Source organism: Piliocolobus tephrosceles, chromosome 6, assembly GCF_002776525.5.
Source record: "Piliocolobus tephrosceles isolate RC106 chromosome 6, ASM277652v3, whole genome shotgun sequence".
Taxonomy (NCBI): Eukaryota; Metazoa; Chordata; class Mammalia; order Primates; family Cercopithecidae; genus Piliocolobus; species Piliocolobus tephrosceles.
In genome coordinates this window covers 12,305,237-12,329,892 of record NC_045439.1, presented here as the reverse complement: position 1 = coordinate 12,329,892, position 24,656 = coordinate 12,305,237, and the positions used below count along the sequence as shown (strand labels likewise).

General features: G+C 46.4%; 1 protein-coding gene across 3 annotated transcripts in view; it reads left to right on the top strand.

The window, feature by feature from the left end:
* Positions 1–21,806, top strand: part of LOC111538255 (interferon alpha-inducible protein 27, mitochondrial-like) — a 49,999-nt gene extending 28,193 nt beyond the window's left edge. The window contains exons 1-6 of one of the 3 annotated variants that reach the window (XM_023205542.1): positions 14,327–14,346; positions 15,491–15,610; positions 16,471–16,588; positions 19,976–20,005; positions 20,896–21,057; positions 21,552–21,806. In XM_023205542.1, coding sequence (XP_023061310.1) covers positions 16,495–16,588; positions 19,976–20,005; positions 20,896–21,057; positions 21,552–21,637 — 372 coding nt within the window. In that variant the 5' untranslated portion in view covers positions 14,327–14,346; positions 15,491–15,610; positions 16,471–16,494 and the 3' untranslated portion in view covers positions 21,638–21,806. Of the gene's footprint in view, positions 1–14,326; positions 14,347–15,490; positions 15,611–16,436; positions 16,589–19,975; positions 20,006–20,895; positions 21,058–21,551 lie in introns of those variants that run through there. The other 2 variants (XM_023205540.2, XM_023205543.2) reach the window with 2 other exon arrangements.
* The last annotated feature ends 2,850 nt before the right edge of the window (positions 21,807–24,656 follow it).

Sequence of the window (24,656 nt, the reverse complement as noted above, 5' to 3'; positions counted from 1 at the left end):
CTGCCTGGCCGTGAGGATAAGTAAACCACACTTGACTTCTGGAAGGCCTGTTTAGACTCAGCCTCTGACCTCAACGTCAGTCCCACTCTGGGCTATTTGACCTTCACACTTATTTTTCCTTTACAGCTGCATTCCCACAGGACTCTCCCTGGGATGCTGGCTGAGCTGACTCCCACAGCTCCCAACGGGCCTCCAGGCTTCATCCCACGGATTGCCCTGGCTACAGAGGATCACAGAGGTCCACCTCTGCCCAGGGTGCACAATGTTGGGGAAGCCAGCCCTTAACCGGTGATGTTAAGGGACTTGGGGTAAATTATAGAAATGACCACATTCTCTGCCCTTTCAGCATAGCTGTACAGCTCCTCCTATCAAGAGGTAGGGATTTCTTTCCCCTCCCTTTGAATCTCTTCTGGCCTGGGGAGTTGCTCTGGCCTGGGATAGAACACAGTGGAAGTGATGGCGTGCTAATCTTGAGCCTAGTCCCTAAGAAACCTTGCAGCCTTCTGCTGTACCTCCCGGACCCCACCACTGCCATGAGAACAAGCCAGGCTGGGCAAGCACACAAAGTTCATTCATTCCAGACAAGACCCCAGACATGGCAGCACGCCCAGCCAAGTTCTGCAAAGCCGACCTGCAGCTGACTGCAGATGGGTGAGGGGCCCAGCTGAGACCAGAAGAACCACCTGCCTAGATTGCTGACCCACAGAAGCATGAGCTACATAACTTTTTTAAGCCACTAAATTGTGTGGTCACTTTTTATCCAGCCATAGGTGATTGACAACATGAGACAATGTGTATAATCACTGAAGAGGATCAGGCTCTATGACTTGGAGGACAGAGAAGGAAGCGATTGATTCTAATTGTAGCAACCTGGGAAGACTTCCTGGAGTAAGTGCCGTTTTACCTAAGGATTATGGAGTTGTAAGTACCAGAAACTTGATTGCAACTTGCTCAGAGTTCAAGGGACTTCATTGCTTTATGAAATGGAAAAGTCCAAAGGTAAAGTATGCTTCAGGCAGGGTTTGATTCAGCAACACGGATGCCAAAGACCTGTCTTTTCTATTCTTCGTTTCTGAGGCATCGGCTTCAACCTGTGGCTGCCAGCTCTTGTGGTTACAAGACAGCTGTTAGCAAGTTCTGGAAGCTACCTTCTTTATTCATGTCTCCCAGAAAGAACATTTTTTCATGTACTTTCTCCTGAAAAGTAAAGAAGCATCTTTCCCAAATACCTCTAGTAAATGTTCATGCTGCAATCTTAAATGGAGTCATTTACTCATTCCTAAAACCCTTTAGTTAGGCCCAAAGGATGGGTGGGGTGTGATGACTGGTTTTAAGTCCACCTGGGCTCACCTTTAGAAAGTGCAAAGAGAGCCCATGCCTCTGATACACTCATAGGTCAGGGCAGGGGCTCCTATACCTGAAAGAGGAGGTTTCTGTTTCAAAGAAGAGAGGGAGGTAAGAGACACTGAGTGCCCACACACAGTGTCCTGTACAGACAGCGTGGGCGTTGTTCTCAGGGAAGACAGCGCCTCAAGGATCCTTGGGGGAAACCAAAGCAGGCTCCCACCAGGTTCACTGCTTTCTCTGTCTTGTTATCCTCACCACTCCAGTCATTAAGGAAGAGCACACCGGACCTGAAGGCAAGTGGACAGTAGGTTACAGTCTTTTTATTTTTAACTTTACAGTATAGGATTATATTATTTTCTAATGAAAACCAGCATTTTATTACATTTTAATTACTTAAGAGATCTTGAAGTAGCTTCGACTCTTAAAAATCTGAATTCCTATAGGTAAGGCTAAAGCCCCCTTGGCTCTGATAAGCATCCTTGCCCCTTGTTACAGCCCCTACTCCCACTCTCAGAAGTAAAGCACTGCTGCAATTTCTTACGTTCCTTTCCAGGGACCCCCATTTTATACTGTGATAAAAATTCATAAAATTTACCATCTTGACCGTTTTTTTAAGTACAGTTCAGCAATGTTAGGTATATATTCACATTGTTGTGAAACATCTCCAGAATTTTTTCATCTTGCAAAACTGAAACTCTGTTCCCATTAAACGGCTCCACTCTACCCTCCCTCCACCCCTGGTAACCACCATTCTACTTTCTGTCTTTGTGAATTTGACTACTCTAGGTACCACTTATTGGTGGAATTATATAGTATTTGTCATGTGTGTGTGTAGAGATGGCTTTTTTTCTCCATGTTGCCCAAACTGATCTCAAATTCCTGGGCTCAGCTAATCCACCCACCTTGGGCTCCCAAAGTGCTGGGATTACAGGTGCGAGCCACCATGCCTGGCCAAAACTATATAGTATTAGCCTTTTTGTGACTGGCTTATTTCACTTAGTATAATGTTCTCATCCATGATGCAGCATGTGACAGAATCTCCTTCCTCTTTAAGGCTGAATGACATTCCATTGGATGTATAGATCACATTTTGTTGATCCATTCACCCATCAGTGGACACTTGGGCTGCTTCCACCTCTTGGCTGTTGTGCATAGTGCTGCTATGTATGTGGGTATGCAAATATCTCTTTAAGATCCAGTGTCTTAGGCCGTTTGCACTGCTGTGACAAAATACCATAGACTAGGTGGCTTATAAAACAGAAATTTATTTCCCACAGTTCTAGAAGCTGGGAAGTCCAAGATTAAGAGGCATCAGCCCCCTTGGTGTCTGGTCAGGTCCCTTCCCTGGTTTGTAAATGCTGCTTTCCCGGTTTCTAAATGGTGCTTTCCTGGTTTGTAAATGGTGCTTTCTCTGTGTCCTCATCATGGTAGTGGGCTAAGGCAGCTCTCTGGGGGCCTCTTCTATAAAGGCACTAATCCCATTCATTAGCGCTCTGCTCTCCTGATTTAGTCACCTCCCAAAAGTTTCATCTCCCAATACCATCACCTTTGGGGTTATGATTTTAACAAATTTGGCGGGGACATAGCATTCAGACCATAGCACCCTGCTTTCAATTCTTTGGGGTATATACCCAGAGGTGGGGTTCCCGGATCATATAGTAGTTCTCTTAATTTTTAAAGGAACTTTCATACTGTTTTCCATAGCAGCTACTCCATCTTACAATCCCACCAACAATGTTCAACGGTTCCAATTCTATAAGGGCCAACACTTTTTATTTTCTGGTTTTTTGATAGCAGCCATCCTAATGGTTGTGAGGTGGTATCTCATTGTGGCTTCGATCTGCATTTCCCTAATGATTAGTGATCTTCACTTTTCATGTACTTTTTGGACATTTGTATATCATAGCAGTTCATTTTGCACTGTTGTAAAGGCATACCTGAGACTGGAGACTGAGTACTTATAAAGAAAAGCGGTGTGTTTGGCTCATGGTTCTGCAGGGAGCATGGCACTGATATCTGCTTGGCTTCTGGAGTGGCCTCAAGAAACTTGTACTCACAATGGAAGGCAAGGGGAGCTGACATCACACGGTGCGAGAGCAAGAGGAAGGCAGGAGGTGCCAGGGTCTTCTCTGCAGTCAGATCTTGCAGTAACTAATAGAGTGAGAGCTAACTCATTACTGTGAGGACAGCGCCAAGCACCCCCATGACCCTAACACCCACGACTAGGCCTCATCGCAAACACTGGAGGTTACATTTTAACATGAGATTTGGAGGGGGCAAATATTTAAACTATAGCATAGATCATCTTGGGAGAAATGCCCATTTAAGTCTTTTGCCCGTTTTATTGATATATTACTTATTATTGTTATTATTTCAGATGGAGTTTCACTCTTCTTGCCCAGGCTGAATGCAATGGCGCAATCTCGGTTCACTTCAACCTCTGCCTCCTGGCTTCAAGCGATTCTCCTGCTCCAGCCTCCCAAGTAGCTGGGATTACAGGCACACACCACCATGCCTTGCTAATTTTTTATAGTTTTAGAAGAGACAGAGTTTCACCATGTTGGTCAGGCTGGTCTTGAATTCCTGACCTCAGGTGATCCACCTGCCTCAGCTTCCCAAAGTGGTGAGATTACAGGCATGAGCCACCACTCCCGCTTTTGCTCGTTTTAAAATTAGGTTATTTGATTTTTTGTTGTTGAGTTGTAGTGTTTTTTTGTATACTCCGAATATTCAGTCTTCATTGCCAAGTCCAATATCATGAATAATTTCCCCTGTGTTTTCTTCTAGGAGTTTCATAGTTTTATGGCTCGCATTTGGGCAATTAGTTCTCCATGCCCTTTTAAAGTTATTTCTGTGGATAGGTGATAGAAGAGATGCGTAGGTATCTCCATAGAAAATATTTGTATGTAGTTCTGTTACATGCATTTTTATTGCTACGATTTTGTTTAACCTAATACATACTGTTCTGATGTTGGCTTTTTTATATTTTATAAGTCTTTTTAAATTATTTTTAATTGCTGCTTAGTATTCTATGGTAATGATCCACCACATTTTATTTTGTCTTTTCCCTTTTAATGGTACTCGTGTAGCTGGTTGTTAAAGGAACATTTCCTACTTTTAAGGAATTACTTTTCTTCTTATTATTATACTTTTAAGTTCTAGGGTACATGAGCACAACATGCAGGTTTGTTACATAGGTATACATGTGCCATGCTGGTGTGCTGCACCCATCAACTCATCATTTACATTAGGTATTTCTCCTAATGCTCTCCCTGACTCAGCCCCCTCCCGGCAACAAGCCTAGTGTGTGATATTCCCCTCCCTGTGTCCATGTGTTCTCATTATTCAATTCCCACTTATGAGTGAGAACATGCAGTGTTTGATTTTCTGTACTTGTGATATTTTGCTGAGAATGATGGTTTCCAGCTTCATCCATGTCCCTGCAAAGGACATGAACTCATCCTTTTTTATGATTGCATAGTATTCCATGGTGTATATGAGCCACACTTTCTTTATCCAGTCTATCATTGATGGGCATTTGGGTTGGTTCCAAGTCTTTGCTATTGTGAATAGTGCCGCAATAAACATACGTGTGCGCATGTCTTTATAGTAACATGATTTTACAATCCTTTGGGTATATACCCAGTAATGGGATTGCTGGGTCAAATGGTATTTCTAGTTCTAGATCCTTGAGGAATCACCACATTGTCTTCCACAATGGTTGAACTAATTTACACTCCCACCAACAGTGTAAAAGCATTCCTATTTCTCCACATCCTCTCCAGCATCTATTGCTTCCTGACTTTTTAATGATTGCCATTCTAACTGGCGTGAGATGGTATCTCATTGTGGTTTTGATTTGCATTTCTCTGATGGCTAGTGATGATGAGCGTTTTTTCATATGTCCGTTGGCTGCATAAATGTCTTCTTTTGAGAGGTGTCTGTTCATATCCTTTGCCCACTTTTTGATGGGGTTATTGGTTTTTTTCTTATAAATTGGTTTAAGTTCTTTGTAGATTCTGGATATTAGCCTTTTGTCAGATGGATAGATTGCAAAAATTTTCTCCCATTCTGTAGGTTGCCCTGTTCACTCTGATGATAGTTTCTTTTGCTGTGCAGAGGCCCTTTAGTTTCATTAGATCTGATTTGTCTATTTTGGCTTTTGTGGCCATTGCTTTTGGTGTTTTAGTCATGAAGTCTTTGCCCATGCCTCTGTCCTGAATGGTATTGCCTAGGATTTCTTCTAGGGTTTTTATGGTTTTAGGTCTTACATTTAAGTCTTTAATTCATTTTAAGTTAATTTTTGCATAAGGTGTAAGGAAGGGATCCAGTTTCAGCTTTCTGCATGTGGCTAGCCAGTTTTCCCAGCACCATTTATTAAATAGGGAATCCTTTCCCCATTGCTTGTTTTTGTCAGGTTTGTCAAAGATCAGATGATTGTAGATGTGTGGTGTTATTTCTGAGGCCTCTGTTCTGTTCCACTGGTCTATATATATGTTTTGGTACCAGTACCATGCTGTTTTGCTTACTGTAGCCTTGTAGTATAGTTGAAGTCAGGTAGTGTGATGCCTCCAGTTTTGTTCTTTTTGCTTAGGATTTTCATGGCAATGCGGGCTCTTTTTTGGTTCCATATGAACTTTAAAGTAGTTTTTTTCCAATTCTGTGAAGACAGTCATTGGTAGCTTGATGGGGATGGCATTGAATCTATAAATTACCTTGAGCAGTATGGCCATTTTCATGATATTGATTCTTCCTATCAATGAGCACGAAATGTTCTTCCATTTCTTTGTGTCCTCTTTTATTTCATTGAGCAGTGGTTTGTAGTTCTCCTTGAAAAGATCCTTCACATCCCTTGGAAGTTGGATTCCTAAGTATTTTATTCTCTTTGTAGTAATTGTGAATGGGAGTTCACTCATGATTTGGTTCTCTGTCTGTTCTTGTACAGGAATGCTTGTGATTTTTGCACATTGATTTTCGTATCCTGAGACTTTGCTGGAGGAGATTTTGGGCTGAGTTGATGGGGTTTGTAAATATACAATCATGTCATCTGCAAACAGAGACAATTTGACTTCCTCTTTTCCTAATTGAATACCCTTTATTTCTTTCTCTTGCCTGAGTGCCCTGGCCAGAACTTCCAATACTAAGTTGAATAGGAGTGGTAACAGAGGGCATCCTTGTCTTGTGCCAGTTTTCAAAGGGAATGCTTCCAGTTTTTGCCCATTCAGTATGATATTGACTGTGGGTTTGTCATAAATAGCTGTCCCTTAGTATTTTGAGATATGTTCCATCAATACCTAGTTTATTGAGAGTTTTTAGCATGAAAGACTGTTGAATTTTGTCTAAGGCCTTTTCTGCATCTGTTGAGATAATCATGTGGTTTTTGTCATTGGTTCTGTTTATGTGATGGATTACATTTATTGATTTGTGTATGTTGAACCAGCCTTGCATCCTAGGGATAAAGCTGACTTGATCATGGTGGATAAGCTTTTTGATGTGCTGCTGGATTCGGTTTGCCAGTATTTTATTGAGGATTTTTGCATCGATGTTCATCAGAAATATTGGCCTAAAATTCTCTTTTTTTGTTGGGTCTCTTCCAGGCTTTGTTATCAGGATGATGCTGGCCTCATAAAATGAGTTAGGGAGGATTCCCTCTTTTTCTGTTGATTGGAATAGTTTCAGAAGCAATGGTGCCAGCTCCTCTTTGTACCTCCAGGAGAATTCAACTGTGAATCTATTTGGTCTTGGACATTTTTGGTTGGTAGTCTATTTATTACTGCCTCAATTTCAGAACTTGTTATTGGTCTATTCAGAGATTCAGCTTCTTCCTGGTTTAGTCTTGGGAGGGTGTATGTGTCCAGAAATGTATCCGTTTCTTTTAGATTTTCTAGTTTATTTGTGTAGAGGTGTTTATAGTATTCTCTGATGGTAGTTTGTGTTTCTATGGGATCAATGGTGATATCACCTTTATCATTTTTTATTGTGTCTATTTGATTCTTCTCTGTTTTCTTCTTTATTAGTTTTGCTAACTGTCTGTCAATTTTGTTGATCTTTTCAAAAAAACCTGCTCCTGGATTCACTGATTTCTTGAAGGTTTTTTTTTTGTATCCCTATTTCCTTCAGTACTGCTCTGATCTTAGCTATTTCTTGTCTTCTGCTAGCTTTTGAATTTGTTTACTCTTGCTTCTCTAGTTCTTTTAATTGTGATGTTAGGGTGTCTATTTTAGATCTTTCCTGCTTTCTTTTGTGGGCATTTCATGCTGTAAATTTCCCTCTACACATTGCTTTAAATGTGTCCCAGAGATTCTGGTACGTTGTGTCTTTGTTCTCACTGGTTTCAAAGAACATCTTTTTTTCTGCCTTCATTTCATTATTTACCCAGTAATCATTCAGGAGCAGATTGTTTAGTTTCCATGTAGTTGTGTGGTTTTTGAATGAGTTTCTTAATCCTGAGTTCTAATTTGATTGCACTGTGGTCTGAGAGACAGTTTCTTGTGATTTCTGTTCTTTTACATTTACTGAGGAGTGTTTTACTTCCAATTATGTGATCAATGTTAGAATAAGTGTGATGCGGTTCTGAAAAGAATGTATATTATGTTGATTTGGGATGGAGAGTTCTGTAGATGTCTATTAGGTCCACTTGGTGCAGAGCTGAATTCAAGTCCTGGATATCGTTGTGAATTTTCTGTCTCGTTGATCTGTCTAGTATTGACAGTGGGGTGTTAAAGTCTCCCATTATTATTGTGTGGGCGTCTAAATCTCTTTGTAGGTCTCTAAGAACTTGCTTTATGAATCTGAGTGCTTCTGTATTGGGTACATATATATTTAGGATAGTTAGCTCTTCTTGTTGAATTGATCCTTTTACCATTATGTAATGGCCTTCTTTGTCTCTTTTGATCTTTGTCAGTTTAAAGTCTGTTTTATCAGAGACTAGGATTGCAACCCCTGCTTTTTTTTTTTTTTTTTTTTTTTGGTTTCCATTTGCTTGGTAGATCTTCCTCTGTCCCTTTATTTTGAGTCTATGTGTGTCTTTGCACGTGAGATGGGTCTCCTGAATACAGCACACTGATGGGTCTTGACTCTTTATCCAGTTTGCCAGTCTGTTTCTTTTAATTGGGGTATTTAGCCCATTTAAATTTAAGGTTAATATCGTTATGTGTAAATTTGATCCTGTCATTATGATGCTAGCTGGTTATTTTGCCTGTTAATTGATGCAGTTTCTTCATAGCATCAATGGTCTTTACAGTTTGGCATGTTTTTGCAATGGCTGGTACTGGTTGTTCCTTTCCATGTTTAATGCTTCCTTCAGGAGCTCTTGTAAGGCAGGCCTGGTGGTGACAAAAATCTCTCAGCATTTGCTTGTCTGTAAAGGATTTTATTTCTCCTTTACTTATGAAGCTTAGTTTGGCTGGATATGAAATTCTGGGTTGAAAATTCTTTCCTTTAAGAATGTTGAATATTGGCCCCCACTCTCTTCTGGCTTGTAGGGTTTCTGCTGAGAGATCCACTGTTAGTCTTATGGACTTCCCTTTGTGGTTAACCCAACCTTTCTCTCTGACTGCCCTTCATATTTTTTCCTTTATTCAACCTTGGTGAATCTGACAATTATGTGTCTTACGGTTTCTCTTCTCAAGGAGAGTATCTTTGTGGTGTTATCTGTATTTCCTGAATTTGAATGTTGGCTTGCCTTGCCAGGTTGGGGAAGTTCTCCTGGGTAATATCCTGAAGAGTGTTTTCTAACTTGGTTCCATTCTCCCCATCACTTTCAGGTACACCAATCCAGCGTAGATTTGGTCTTTTCACATAGTCCTGTATTTCTTGGAGCCTTTGTTTGTTTCTTTTCACTACTTTTTCTCTAATCTTGTCTTCTCACTTTATTTCATTAATTTTATCTTCAATCACTGATATCCGTTCTTCCACTTGATCAAATTGGCTATTAAAGCTTGTGTATGCTTCACGAAGTTCTCATACTGTGGTTTTTCAGTTCCATTAGGTCATTTAACCTCTTCTCTACACTGATTATTCTAGTTAGCCATTTGTCTAACCTTTTTTCAAGGTTTTTAGCTTCCTTGTAATGGGTTAGAACATGCTCCTTTAGCTCAGAGAAGTTTGTTATTACCGCCCTTTGAAGCCTATTTCTGTCAACTTGTCAAACTCATTCTCCATCCAGTTTTGTTCCCTTGCTGGGGAGGAATTGTGTTCCTTTGGAGGAGAAGAGGTGCTCTGGTTTTTGGAATTTTCAGACTTTCTGTTCTGGTTTCTCTGCATCTTTGTGGTTTTATCTACCTTTGGTCTTTGATGTTGGTGACCTACAGATGGGGTTTTGGTGTGGATGTCCTTTTTGTTGATGTTGATGCTATTCCTTTCTGTTTGTTAGTTTTCCTTCTAACAAACAGGCCCCTCAGCTGCAGGTCTGTTGGAGTTTGCTGGAGGTCCACTCCAGACCCTGTTTGCCTGGGTATCACCAGCAGAGGCTGCAGAACAGCAATTATTGCTGCCCGATCCTTCCTCAGGAAGCTTTGTCCCAGAGGGGCACCTGCCTGTATGAGGTGTCTGTTGGCCCCTGCTGGGAGGTGTCTCCCAGTCAGGCTACATGTGTTACAGCCAGGCTACACTTGAGGAGGCAGTCTGTCCATTATTGGAGCTTAGACGCTGTACTGAGAGAACCACTGCTCTCTTCGGAGCTGTCGGGCAGGGACATTTAAGTCTGGAGATGCTGTCTGCTGCCTTTTGTTTAGTTATGCCTTGCCCCCAGAGGTAGAATCTCAAGAGGCAGTAGGTCTTGCTGAGCTGCGGTGGGCTCCACCCAGTTCGAGCTTCCCTGCTGCTTTGGTTACACTGTGAGCATAGAACCATCTACTCAAGCCTCAGCAATGGTGGACGCCCCTCCCCCCACCACGCTTCAGCATCCTAGGTTGATCTCAGACTGCTGCTCTCTGTGGGTATGGGACCTGCCAAGCCAGGCATGGGAGGGAATCTCCTGGTCTGCCGGTTGCAAAGACCATGGGAAAAGTGCAGTATTTGGGCAAGAGTGTACCATTCCTCCAGGTACAGTCACTCACGGCTTCTCTTGGCTAAGAAAGGGAAATCCCCTAACCCCTTGTGCTTCCCGGGTGAGGTGGTGCCCCACCCTACTTTGGCTTGCCCTCTGTGGGCTGCACTCACTGTCCAACCAGTCCCAGTGAGATGAACCAGGTACCACAGTTGGAAATGTAGAAATCACCTGTCTTCTGTGTCAATCTCACTGGGAGCTGTAGACTGAAGCTGTTCCTATTCAGCTATCTTGTACTCTTCCTCTGAGGAATTTCAACATAAACCTCAAAGCTGAGAACATTGGAAAATAAGGACCCCCGGTTTCAAAGAGAGCTGCTGGACATGCCTCTTTGGGATTTATTATAAGAAAGCATAACAAATCTGTGACTGTCAGCTCTTACACTCACATGTAGCCTGTATGAGGGAGAGTTTAGGATTCATTGAAAAAAGTGCTTTAAGAGGAATCCATTCAAATATTTGTTGAGCGCCCTTGTATGCTCTAAGTGCTGTAATACATTTTTAATACTACAGAGCCCCTGTTGTCATGGAGTTTTCCCCACAGGGCTTGAAGGTGCTTTGGCTTTTCTTGGTTCCTCTCTTGGAGCCCCAGGGGGTAGGGTGTGTGTGAGATAGTTAGTCCTGCATCTGCCACTTGCCAGTCAGAGACTGGCTAGGGCCACCCATTTGCAGGTGAACACAGGCTGGAACTATCTGTGCTTGGCAGGGAGAGGAAGCCTGCATTGCTGAGGGTTGCATGAAGGCCTTGGAAAGGTAATGGGCTTGAGTTATCTTGGCAGGACCCAGCCAAGCTCAGCCAAGAGGGTACCTGCCTCAGTGTGGAGCACCCAGCAGAAAAAGGTAATGGATGTGGGAAGGCCCCATGGGGAACTGATGAAGGACCCTCCTCATGACTCATGAGCTCATCTGTGAAATGGGGATGGCGGTACCTCTTCATGGGGTTGTTGTGAGGATTCAAGTACTTAACACAGGCGAAGCCCTCAGCACAGGGCTTGTTGGGTACAAGAATGCACCTGCAGGGACACTGCTGTGCTCTGTCTCTGATGCCCGCTGGTGGGGAAGATTCCCACTGCTAACTCTCTCTGTCAGTTTTTCCATCAGCAGGGACCGTCATCACAGCGTCCTTGACAAGGGTTTGCCACATCTGGCTGGACAGCTCCAATCCTGCACTGGACTGCAGCTTTCGAACAGTCCACCACTCCCGGCTCCTCTCGACCCTCTGGGTGGTGATCATGGCCGCATCCTTCTCAGCTGCATTGGGTTGGTGCCACGTCTGGCTCAGGGAAAACACAGTGCCAGACTCTCAAGGGGCAGCTTACCCCCAGAGTAGGCTTCCTGCCCTCCTGCCCAGGGCAGCCTTCTAACCACAGCCTTCTACCCTTAGACTGTATACACCCAACTCAGACAACTGTGCTTGTTGCCCTCAAATTCCAAGGGATTCAAGGCCAGGCACAGTGGCTCCCACCTGTAATCCCAGCACTTTGGGAGGCTGAGGTGGGCAGATCACTTGAGGTCAGGTGTTGGAGACCAGCCTGGCCAACGTGGTGAAACCCCGTCTCTACTAAAAATGCAGAAAAAATCAGCCAAGTGTGGTGGCAGGTGCCTGTAATCCCAGTTACTCAGGAGGCTGAGGCAGGAGAATCACTGGAACCTGGGAGGCAGAGGTTGCAGTGAGCTGAGACCGTGCCACTGCACTCCAGCCTTGGTGACAGAGGGAGGCTCCATCTCAAAAAAAAAAAAACAAAAAAAAACAAAAGAAAGAAAGAAAAAAAGAAAAGAAAAGAAAAAAAAAAAAAAGGAAAGAAAGAATAAAAGAAAAGAAAAAGAAAAAGAAAAAAATTCCAAGGGATTGAAGTCATGCTTTCCACATGGGTACCATTTAGCTCTGGGTGGGCAGAGCCCTCCCCTCCTCTCATCATGGGGCTCAGGGAAAGGCACAGCCCACCAATTCTCCCTCATTCTCTCTCTCTCTTTTCCTTTCTCTGCAGTCTCTACTCCCTAATTCCTCTACTTCTTTTGGAGCTGGTTTTACAGTTCTTAGCACATCCTCCCAGGAAAGGTTAGGGACTGGACGTTCCTGGCCCTATTTCATTACTGCTTCCTGTCTTTGACCCTGGCCTGAAATGCCCTCAAGCATCCAACAATTGCCGAGGAAGTTCTGCATTTGACATTCACGTGTGGTAAGAGTATAAAGACATGCATGAGAAGAGCCAGCTGTCAGTTCTGGAGAGGGAGGCAGAGAAAGGAGACTAGGAAGGGATTTGCAGGTTGTTTTCATTGTTTCTGTAATGTTTGAGTTCTTGAGCTGAGTGGTGGGCGCATAAGCATTATATTATCATCTATACTTTTTTGGATGCCTGAAAACACTTTATATTCTATACAGTGCATCTCTTTAAGAGTGTCTGTGAGCTAAAAAAGAGCCAGTGTAAATATCTCTCTCAACAATTTGCCATAATGGCAGCAGAAAAATAGTGAGATCTTAGGGTCAAGAAAGTGATTGGAAATTGAGCTCTATAATAATTAGATTTTCTTCTTTAGTGGAAAAGAAAGGAGAAAAATGTCTGCAGTTAAGGTTTCCTGGGAAAACAAATCCTCTCTCATTTGCTGCCTGCTTTGCTTGGGCTTGTGCTTCTGTTGGGGTGAAGCTGCTTAAAGCATCCGGAGTCAGCTCCTCTAAGAACACAGCCAAGCCCAGGTCTATATTCTTGGGAATTTGGGAGAGGGAGAATATAGTTGCAAGATTAAGTCTTTGAGTAGGCAAGAAGGGATACAATCTTTAGGAACTGGGATAGTTCATCCACAGAAATGGAGAGAAGGCAGAGTATATGGATGTAGATATAGATATAGATGCTGGAGGTTGGTGGATTTGATGTTGAGAAGACTTCTTCATGACGTAAGAAACCACCATCTGAGGGTGAGCGGAGAGGAGATGGTCATAGATGCCTTTCGAAGAAAGAAGTTGAATTTACTATTGAAACTGTGTAGAACTGCTGGACGAAAACTGTGTCCATATGCCGGTCGTGTATTGTTCCATCCAGAAGTGATTTGAGCCTCAGCATTAGGGTGACCCCCACCCAGCCTTTGGTTAGGACATGGAGCCTGATGACATCACGTACATACATTCATTATGCTAATTTGTAAAATCTCTGGTACTGATGTAGTAGCTGCACAGGGGCATGTAGATTTCTGAATATACAGCCTCCCGGGGGGCCCTTCCCACAGATAAAGTCAGAGTGGACGCCTGCTGGACCCCTGAATAGCAGTATAGGTCACCATCAGTGTGGCTTAAACTAGTTGAAGCAACCTGTTGATTGTCACACTTGTGTCAACATAAAAAGAGAGAGAGAGAGACAAATCTTTAACTAAAATAGTTTTACTTGGGAATAATACACAAGAAGTAGGCTTGCAACCCCACAACATAAATATGGACCAGGGTGGTCTTTTTGTTTTGGAGAACAAAGGAAAAAGTTGGGAATTTTTTAGAGAAAGAGGCTGTTATGCAAGTTGTTTTGAAAGAAAGTTCAATGCCATTTGTTTTATGAAAGTTATGCAAGTTGTTTTGAAAGAAAGTTTAATGGCTGTGATCCCACAGCCAAAAGCATGCGCCTGTAATCCCAGCACTTTGGGAAGCTGAGGTAGGAGGATCACCTGACATCAGAAGTTTGAGACCAGCCTGGCCAACATGGTGAAAACCCGTCTCTACTAAAAATACAAAAAATCAGACGGGCATGGTGGCAGGTGCCTTTAATCCCAGCTACTTGGGAGGCTGAGGCAGGAGAATCACTTGAACCGGGAGGTGGAGGTTGCAGTGAGCCGAGATTGCACCATTGCCCTCCAGCCTGGGCAACAAGAGCAAAACTCCATCTCAAAAAAGGAAGAAAAGAAAAGAAAGAAACAGAAAGAAAGAAAGAAAGGAAGTTTATGGGTGCTGGCAGCATCTTACAAGTCCTGGTGAGTTCTGATTGGCAAGTGTCAGTAGTTGTTAGGTAGGACTGGGAATCTTGGAGTTATGGTCAGGTTCCTGCAGTTTTGGATTGGGTGTGTGAGACACTGTGCCAGGCAAATGTTTTTGCATAACTGGCTCGCTCTCCTTGTGCTTCAAGCTGTCCTTGCGTGGCCCATGTAATAAGCTGCAGTTTGGAAACATTTCTTGTGATAGTTCCTATTAGCAGGCAAACGGGAGAGCCTCCCTTATAGCCTTGCTGGCTCTGTCTGCTGAGGTTTGACCCAAGTGACTCCAATTTGAATCTTACAACCTGCACACTACTCGTGTGGAAGATTTAAATGTACATTTCAGCACCTGGTGCTTTCTCTTCCGCCTGTTCTCAGAGCAGCTGCAGAGTGAGCCTGATCATGTCATTTCTAGGCTTCATCCCCCATCCCCCAAAAGGTATAGACAATAATCCCCTGCAATGGCTTCAGGACACAAGATCAAGTCCTTGCAGTGCTTTTGTGGCCTCACAGGGCCTCTCTCCCTGGCCCACCTGCTGAGGCCACACTGGCCCCCTTGCTGCTCCTGCCGCACGGGCTCTGCCACTGCTGTGGCCTCCACCTGGGATGACTGCCCCCCATAATTCTGCCAGGCTTGCTAAGTCACCTCCTTTTGCTTTAGTGCTTCATCAAATAACATTCTATACATGTAGTTATTTATCATGTTTAATTTGTCCCCATTGCTGGTAAACTCTATGAGGACGGATATTTTGGTCTGTTTTGTTTACAGTCCTATCCCAGTGCCTAGTCAGTATCCAGGACAGTGGGCCTTCAGCCCAGTCTTTTTTTGAAAAATGGAACATCTGCCTATTGCAAAGACTAATATTATTCTGAAAATCACCTTCTTCATTAGAAAGTAATAGTATCATTTTATTATAGAACTTTGATTTTACTTCTCATGACTTCATTATGCATAGAGCACACTCCCATCCCTGAATTAAATGACAAAACATTTTATATTAACTGACAACAACTGATGCCATGGGCAAATCCTATTTCTGTAAATAACTGTATTTTCCTCTTGACTGGGCGTGAGGGGAGAAAGATATCTGCAGTTTCGGTTTCCTGGAAAATGAAACCTATCTCATTTGTTGCCTATGTCAAGGGGCTGTGCTTCAGTCGGGGTAGAGCTGCTTAAAAGGCCTGGGATCAGACCCTTTGTGAACACATCCGAGCTTAAGACGGTGGGGTCAGCTTCACATTCTCAGGAACTCTCCTTCTCTGGGTAAGACTGGGAGGGCAGGCAGGAGCTACCATTCCCGTGGCCCTGAACCTTGGGTGGGCTGTGGGCTCAGAAAGCGGAGGGGAAGCCTTGAGCATCCACTCTCTGCCCAGTCTTTTTGTTCTCATCAGGGAGCCTTGGGAGGGAAGGGACCAGAGCCCCATCTGTACCTGGACTCTGGAATTTAAGGACAATTAGCTTTGACTTGCTCAGGTTTTCCTCAGGCCTTGAGGGCGGCTTGGGGTAAAGTGGGCAGGGGGAAGAGGTAAGTGTTAGGAGGAACCAAGGCGGAGCCACTGCAAGGCCACGCCTGGTTGGGGTGTTGCTTCCCTATGGGAAGCCTCTGACCTGGAGCAAATCACTGAGCCGGATCACGTTCCCTCATCTGTAACATGCAGAGGGGGAGGGTCCCATCTTTTTCACATTAGTGAGGAGATTACATCAGAGCAGGCACCTCGCCTGCCATATATGCCTTAAAAATGCGGTTGGTTCTGATTTCCTAATTTTGGTGCCTTTTCAATTGCTCCGTGGAGAGATATGGGAGTCCCAGAAGTGTCTAAGATGTTGGTGCTGGGACTTTCAGAAGAAAGAAAGCAGCCCCTCTGGGGAAATAAAGTTCCTCAGGGCCCTGATCTAACACAGGTCCTTTGGTAGCCCCAACTCCTCAACATGCCTCCCTCCCTCACCCCAGGATCCTTTCCAGGCCTGCTACCCCGCAAACTCAGAGCAGCCTCCCTAGCCCCCTGGAGCTCCTCACATTTTTCAGGACAGTAGGAGGCAAGCCAGGTTGTGTGCCCATCCCGTCCTCAGAGCTCCATCCCTTCGGCAGGTCTGGCTGAAGTTAAGGATCTCTTACTCTCTAGGCCACGGAATTAACCCGAGCAGGCATGGTGGCCTCCGCTTTCACCTCATCAGCAGTGACCGGTGTGGCCAAAGTGGCCAGGGTGGCCTCTAGCTGTGCCACCTGTGTCTTGCCCGTGGGTGAGTGTTCCTGGGAGGGGCTGGTGCTGGGGGCAAGGAGGCAGCTGGGGAGGGCAGGGGTCCTGTCCAGGGACCCGTGGGAGAGAAAATGGGGGGCCACCCACAGCCTTGCTGCCCTGCCCTGTCCTCTCACAGCAGGTGTCCACCGTGACTTTCAATCTGGCAGGGGGCCCGGGTCAGGCAGACTCTGGCCGGGTGCCCAGCCCTGGGTGTCCCCCAGGTCCCCTCCCCTCTGGGCCTCCTGCCTAACTGGAAAGGGTCTGTCTACCACTGAGTCCCACTCTCTTCAGCTCTCCCTTCCCCCAGATTTACCGTCAGAATTCATCTCCTTTAGGAGTTTACCTTGTCAACAGGGCCCCTGTGTCCTGCGGGATCTCACATCCAGAGTATCGATTTTAACAAGATTCTTCAGCTCACTTTTTTCACTGGTTTCTGGGAGATCTCTTTCTAGTCTTATTTATTCTCATTCTTCCTTTTCACCCTCAATTCCCCTCCCTCAAAGTCAACCTTTCTTTTTTTTTTTTTTTTGAGACGGAGTCTCGCTCTGTCGCCCAGGCTGGAGTGCAGTGGCCGGATCTCAGCTCACGGCAAGCTCCGCCTCCCGGGTTTACGCCATTCTCCTGCCTCAGCCTCCAGAGTAGCTGGGACTACAGGCGCCCGCCACCTCGCCCGGCTAGTTTTTTTTTTGTATTTTTTTTTAGTAGAGACGGGGTTTCACCATGTGAGGCAGGATGGTCTTGATCTCCTGACCTCGTGATCCGCCTGTCTCGGCCTCCCAAAGTGCTGCGATTACAGGCTTGAGCCACCGTGCCCGGCCGAAGTCAACCTTTCTAATATATTTAATGTGTGTCTGTTTTTCATATGTATTTTTGCAGAACGAGTGTTGTGTTTTGTTTGCATGCGTTTTAACTGACATGCAGGATGGTGTGCCGTAGATCCCATTCTATTGCTTTTTTCCACACTGAGAACCATATTCTTGAGATCCATCAGTGTCATTCGGTGAGCATCTAATCCTGGCCTGTACCTGCTGACAAGTGCTCCTCTGCGTGTATCCACTGCCCTTTACCTTTCTGTCTCCCTGGGTGGACATCAGGGGTTCCCCCAACTCCGCCAGCACAAATGGCATAGGCTTGAATGGGGGCACAGGGCCCCTGACTCCTACCCTGACTTCTGACCCCCGCCCCAACCTCTAACCTCTATTTGAACCTGCACTCACCCTTTGCTGACCCTGTCATCCTCAGCTGCCCTGAGCCCCAACATCTCTATCCTCAGACCCTTGCTGGGGGCACTGGAGGTTAGCTCCTTCATGCTGGGGTCCCTCACTGGCACCCTGTTTTGCAACTTGGAGGTAACTGGCCCTCAGCAACACACACCACTCTTTGGACTCCCAACTCAGTACAGAGAAGTGTGATGAGCAAGTGAGGGCCTGGGCCACACCCAGCAGTCCTTTCTGTTTATCAGAAATGCAGATGACTTCTCAGTTTAAGATCAAGCAATTCATAAAATTAAAATAATAACAGCTCAACTTGAGCGAGTGCTTTTATGTTCTAGTCACTTGCCCTAGCACTTGAGGTTTGTCAATTTGTTTAATTCTTGTAACAACCCCAGAGGAAGATAAGAAGATAATATTGTCCCTTATTTACCAACTGGGACAATTTACTGTTGTCCAAGTGCTCTGGGCAGCACAGAAGGGTGTGGGGTGCTGCTTCCAAGCTTGGAACAGGAGGCAGAACAATGAACAATGATAAGAAGTATTAATAGGCCAGGCGCGGTGGCTCACACCTGTAATCCCAGCACTTTTGGAGGCCAAGGAGGGCAGATCACTCGAGGTCAGGAGTTTGAGACCAGCCTGGCCAACATGGTGAAACTGCGTCTCTACCAAAAATACAAATATTAGCCAGGCATGGTGGTGCATGCCTGTAATCCCAACTACTTGGGAGGCTGAGGCAGGAGAATTGCTTGAATCCAGGAGGCAGAGGTTGCAGTGAGCCGAGATGGTGCCACTGCACTTCAGGCTGGGTGACAGAGCAAGACTCTGTCTCAAAAAAAGAAAGAAAGAAAGAAAGAAAGAAATATTAATAGAAGTGGGAGAATAGAAACTGGAGGGAGGTCTCAGGGTAGGGCAGGTTCTGAATGGTGCAAAATAATGGCCAGGCTACTCTGCCTTATGAATGCCCATCAGCTGAGCCTAGTAGGCAGGCCCCCCTACACACAGCAGCCAGTTCCTGAGGGCTTTTGTGTGTCAGAGTCCAGGTCTGCTAGGCTGCCAGCCATCTTGACATCACCTCTCCTGCCTGCCAATAAAACTGAACCTTCTAACCAGGTTATCGATTCCTGAGTCCCTGGGCTCATAACCCCTCCAGGTGGCCTTTCTGGTCACTTAAAGGTACCTCTTTACTTCCTCTGCCATCACTCTAAGGCCTCTCCCTGGGAGCTGGCTGAGCTCACTCCTGCACATCTGGCTATCTTTAGAACTCCTGGTCCCAAATTGCAGTTCTGGCCCCTCTGGCTGCTGGGGAAGAGAATCTCTGCCCACTCCCCAGGGGCTCACCGTGTGGGGGAGCAAACCATGTGTACCCAGTGCTGTGAGTGGCTCCAGTCATGGAGGAGCAAGGATGAGTTCTGCCTGGAAGAATCTGGGAAGGCTTCCTGGAGGAGGGAGCAATGGCATGGACCTTGAAGAGTCAGAAGCTTTCAATTCATTCCATTCAAGCATTGCTCTCACGTGACATTCAAGCATTCTACAGTGCTTGCCATGACTCAGGCACACAGTGCAAAATGAAGTTCATCTTTCTCTGCCATGAGGACTTACTACTATCTGAAGAGCTTTTTCTGCACTATAGGAGCAAGTCATGGTATCCCTCGCTAATAAACACTGACCCTGCTTCAAATGAGCTAACAGCCCTGCTCAGAGAGCACGACACCCATCCTGTTCACTTCTCCCTGCCCCGGTCAAACCACCAAGCCCTAGATTTCATTACCAAGTATCCTGTATTTACTGGGAACTGACATCACAGTAGCATGCCTTCCTAGCCACATCTGTAAGATTTTGTTCATTTTTGTTCTGCTTTTCGTTTGAACTAAACCTGGCTTGGGAGGCAGAAAAGAAAAGATAACGTCTAATTTCTCCCAATCAACCAACCAACCAACTAGGTCAGGGCCGTGTAAATTCATTCAGGACAAGCACTGGGGTCAAACCCCCCGGTGATCCTCACCCTCCTCCAGAAATTCCACTTCCCAAAATGAAACAAAGAGCGGTAGACAGGGGTCATCCCTTCCTGTGGCTCCCAACCTGGGGCAGCCCCTCCCGCTGGATGGGCAATTAGCTCAGAAAGTGGAGGGGAGGCCAGTGTGGATCTAATCACAGAATGTTCTTTTGGTTTCCAGCGAGGATTGCCACAGTTGTGATTGGAGGAGGTGAGTCTGTGGGGAAGGGGCTCAAGTAACCACCTACCCCTAGGGAGGTGGACTTGGGGAGCAGCTGGCCTTGTCCATGCCAAGGTTTCCCTTACGTGGGTGGTCAGGAGAGGAGGTGGGATGAGGGGCTAAGTATGAAACAAGGAGCTAGAAGTACGGCACTGGAAGCTGGAAGCAGGGGCTTGGAGACTGGGAGCTGGAGTGTGTGTGGGCAGGGTGTGGCAGCAGCCGGGCAGAGGCCATTTCCCCTTTGCAGAACGTTCCCTGTGTGACCCTGAGCATGTCTTTGAACTCCTCTGAGCTCCTGTTTCCTCTCCAGAGAAAGGGCTAGCAGTGCCCTTTCAGGGTTCTGGTCAGGATTGCATAGAGTGAAACAATAGAAATTGAACACAGTAGACATGAAAGAGATGCCAGGGGCTCCCCTTGGTTTCGTTGCTTCCGACGTGCTCTGTGGCAACACCATGGAGCCCTAGAGCTGTCTCTGAGCCACTCTGAATGTGCCTCTTACATCATCTCCTGGGCAAGATCTGCTCCCCTAATGAGATTTGCTCCCCAGCAAAGATAAGAAACTCGGAAAGCACTCCCCTGGTCCAGCATTTGGCCAAGGCAGACACTGAGGCCCCAAGGACAAGTGGCTTTCCCAAGGAAGGTCCTGCTGCCTAGCAGAGCTTGGCCCAGAGCCCTGTGCCCAGTGGCCCTACTAGCTTTTCCCTCTACTTTCCCCGCCTGGCTGTGCTCCCCTTGATTTGTGCCTATTGGCCGTGCCCATAGTCTCTCCCAAGCTCAGAGTTCACCTCTCTCCAGATTCCCTGAGGTCCCCAAGCCTGACTCCGTGTATCTGGGGGGTCCCTTCCAAGCCCACGCACTGACCCAGCTCCTCTTCCCTGCAGTTGTGGCCGTGGAGGCTGTGCCCATGGTGCTCAGTGCCATGGGCTTCGCTGCGACGGGAATCACCTCGTCCTCCATAGCAGCCAAGATGATGTCCGCAGCGGCCATTGCCAATGGGGGTGGAGTTGCCCCGGGCAGCCTTGTGGCCACTCTGCAGTCACTGGGTAAGTTCCTGGCAGGGCTGGCTGGGGAGGGCGGTGAGGAGGGCAAGAGCCTCCAAGGACCCAGTCCCAATCTCAGTCCTATGGGCCTCAATCTCTCTGTTCCTGTCTCTCTCTACACATTCTCTCGGAATTTATCTGAGGGAGACGGAGGAGGGAGGGAAGGAGCCCAAGCCAAGAACAGTGGGCTCAGGAAGACTCAGCCTGAAGCAGATTTGCTGGGTTACCTGGAGCATCTCCTCCCCTCTGAGGGGCAGCCTCCTTCCCTGAAGAGTGAGGCTGCTTCCAGTTCTGGAGTTTACCATGGGAGTTCACGCCTGCAGCAGCCTCTCCCCAAACAAAGACCCCGAGGGTACTGGGAAACAGAGGGGAACTGGGTGGGGTCTCTAAGCCTCAGCCCCTCCTGAGGGTCACTGGAGTCTCTGACCCCACAGTCCTGCCCACAGAGCTTCCGCGACAGGCATGTCCCACACTGTTCACCCTCTGCTTCTTCCCAGGAGCAACTGGACTCTCCAGGTTGGCCAAATTCATCCTGGGCTCCACTGGGTCTGCCATTGCGGCTGGCATTGCGAGGTTCTACTAGCTCCCTGCCCCTCACCCTGCAGAGAAGAGAACCATGCCAGGGGAGAAGGCACCCAGCCATCCTGACCCAGCGAAGAGCCAACTATCCCAAATATACCTGGGGTGAAAATATACCAGATTCCGCACACGCAGAGGAAAATGAGAAATAAAGATGAATTGTTGCAACTCTTCCCAGAACCTTTTTTTCTCACTGGCTGTGGGGCAGGCCTAGCATACTTGGGGTGGGCGGGGGCATGCTAGGCTCAGGAGTATCAGGAAATGCGTTCATATGTTGTTTTGCTTCTTCTTTTCACACCCTCTATGAGCACATGCTGTGGTCCAGGCACTGGGCTGGGCCCCAGGGAACAGAGGGGACACAGCTCGGTCCCCTCGGTCCCCTCAATCCCCACAGCCAGCGACACTCACGTCTGCTGAAGGGATGGACCCACAGGCAGATGGCCATGGGCACTAACCTCTGATAAGTGCTATGCCAGAGGCCAGCCCATGGCTCTGAGGGCCAGAGGCATGTTGAGGAAGGGGAGTGTGGATTTTATCCTGAGGACTTCGGAGAGGCACTAAAGGGTTTTCAACACGGCAGTGACCGCGGACACTACAAACCTACACCCTCTGCCCTGGGGAGAGGTCACGTTAGGCTCAATTCTCTTTAACCACGCTGTCATCACAAAATCTTGGGATGTGATGAACCGAAATTAATCTAAATTTGAAGACAAGCTGTCCCCTCCCCTGCTACGACTCCGTATAACCCTGGGCAGGTGACCTTCTTTCTGAACCTGTTTGCCCCTCTCTAAATGAGGAGTTGAACTAAATGACCTTCAAGATCCCAGCCAGCCTTTGTGTTTGGCTCAGTATATGTGGCTCAGGTTTGTGTTTGGCTGTAGTGTCTGTGATCACTGCAAACAGAGTGAGTCCCTGTCTCAAAAAGTTAAAAAAAAAAAAAAAAAAGAAAAAAGAAAAAAGGAAACTATCTGGGTGGCTCTGATCCAATTACATGAGCCCTTTGAAAACAGAGAAGCAAAGAGAAGCAAAACTGTGAGTCTAGCCTACAGACATTTCAAAAACTTGAACAACTCATCCACGTCTCTTAATTGGGTCAGTGAAGCATGGTTTGCACCCAGCCATGGAAATTAAGCTTCTCAGGGTATTCTTTCAATGTGTGATTATTTTCCCCCACCTTCCCCTTTCTTTGATGCCTTGGGTAATCTGAAAGAAGCTGTGACACTTCTCCCCACAAAAGGCACGCATTCCCCAAATAATACCCTCAATGTCAGGGCACTCATTAGGACAGCGGAAGACCCTCATTGGAATGAAAGGTAAACCCCCCTGCATTAACTAGAAATCCAAGCCCTTCTGAAAGGAAAGCACTTGGGTCTGACCTGGGTCTGGGAAGATGGATGAGCCTGCATCCCAGCTGAAGCCTAGTAAACAGTCCTGCAAGGCAGGTCACCCTGGAGCACCCATTATTCTAGGTGTGGGTCCTGACCTCCTCCCTCATCCCCCTCATGAAGATGAGGCCTCCCGGTTCCCAGAGGATCTGTTTCCATTCTGGCAGTGAGTCCCTCACCCCCACCTTGGTTCTGTGGCTCTCACCTGGTTCTTTATCTCTAAACCCTCAGCTTCGACCTTTGTAGCAGGCAGAATTCTGAGAATGGTGCCTAATAACCTCCCTGGTATAATCCCCTCCTCTCTGGGTGTTGGTGGAGCTTCTGAGCATGTTGAGCTATCACTCCTGTGATTTTGTTATGTTAATGGCAAAAAGGATATTATCGGCCGGGCAAGGTGGCTCATGCCTGCAATCGCAGCACTTTGGGAGACGAGAGGGATTCCTTGAACCCAGGAGTTTGAGACCAGCCTGGGCAACATGATGAAACTCCATCTCTACAAACAAACACAAAAATTTAGCCAGGCATGGCGGTGCACACCCAACTACGCAGGAGGCAGACGTGGGAGGACCACCTGAGCCCAGGAGGTTGAGGCTGCAGTGAGCCATGATTGCGCCACTGCACTCCAGCCTGGGAAAACAGAGTGCAACCCTGAAAAAAAAAAAAAAAAAAAAAAGAAAGAAAGAAAGAAAAGAAAAGAAAAGAAAAGAAAAGAAAAGAAAAGAAAAGAAAAAAGAAATTATACAGGTGACTCTGATCCAATGGAAAGAAAGAAAGAAAGAAAGAAAGAAAGAAAGAAAGAAAGAAAGAAAGAAAGAAAGAAAGAAAGAAAGAAAGAAAGAAAAAAGAAATTATACAGGTGACTCTGATCCAATTACATGAACCTTTGAAAGCAGAGAGTTTTCTCTGCTCACAGCAGTTAAGGAAGTTAGAGATTTGAAGCATGCAGGGGATTTGATATCTGTTTCTGGCTTTGTGGATAGGGATGCCATGAGCCAGGGAATGCAGGTGGCTATGAAGTGCTAAAAGCTGTCTCCAGCTGCCAGCCTGCAAGAAAATGGGGACCTTAGTCCTACAATGGCAAATAACTGAATTCTGTGGACAATCTGAAGGAGCTTGGAAGCCAATTCTTACTAGAGCCTCCAGATGAGAGCCCAGGCTGGTTGAAACCTTTCATTTCTGCCTTGTGGGGCCATAAGCAGAGAACTCAGAACTTCTGACCTCTGGAACTATAAGATAGTAATGGGTGTCATTTAAAGTCAACTAAGTTTGTGGTAATTTGTTACACAGTAGTAGGAATTGTATACAGCCTGAATACGCTGTCTCCCTTCACTGGGCTGAGGCTTGTTCACTCAGGAGCTGGCTGAACTGACTCTGGCAGCTCCAGGATTCCTGACGCTGCTGGCCCCAGATGGCCCCTGGGACACCAGGTTCTACTCCTATGGGATTCCAGAAGAATCTGCCTATCCTCAGGCCTGCATTGTTAGGGAAGTCAGGCACATCCACAGCTAACTGTGCTGTGGCACACAGTAGTTCAGCAGGCTGAACAGGGATGCAGAGAATTCTCATCGCCGGGATCTAGAATAGGTTCCTGTTGAGACTGGTGTCTTCACTAGAGAGGCAGAGGCTGCCAGTAGTCAC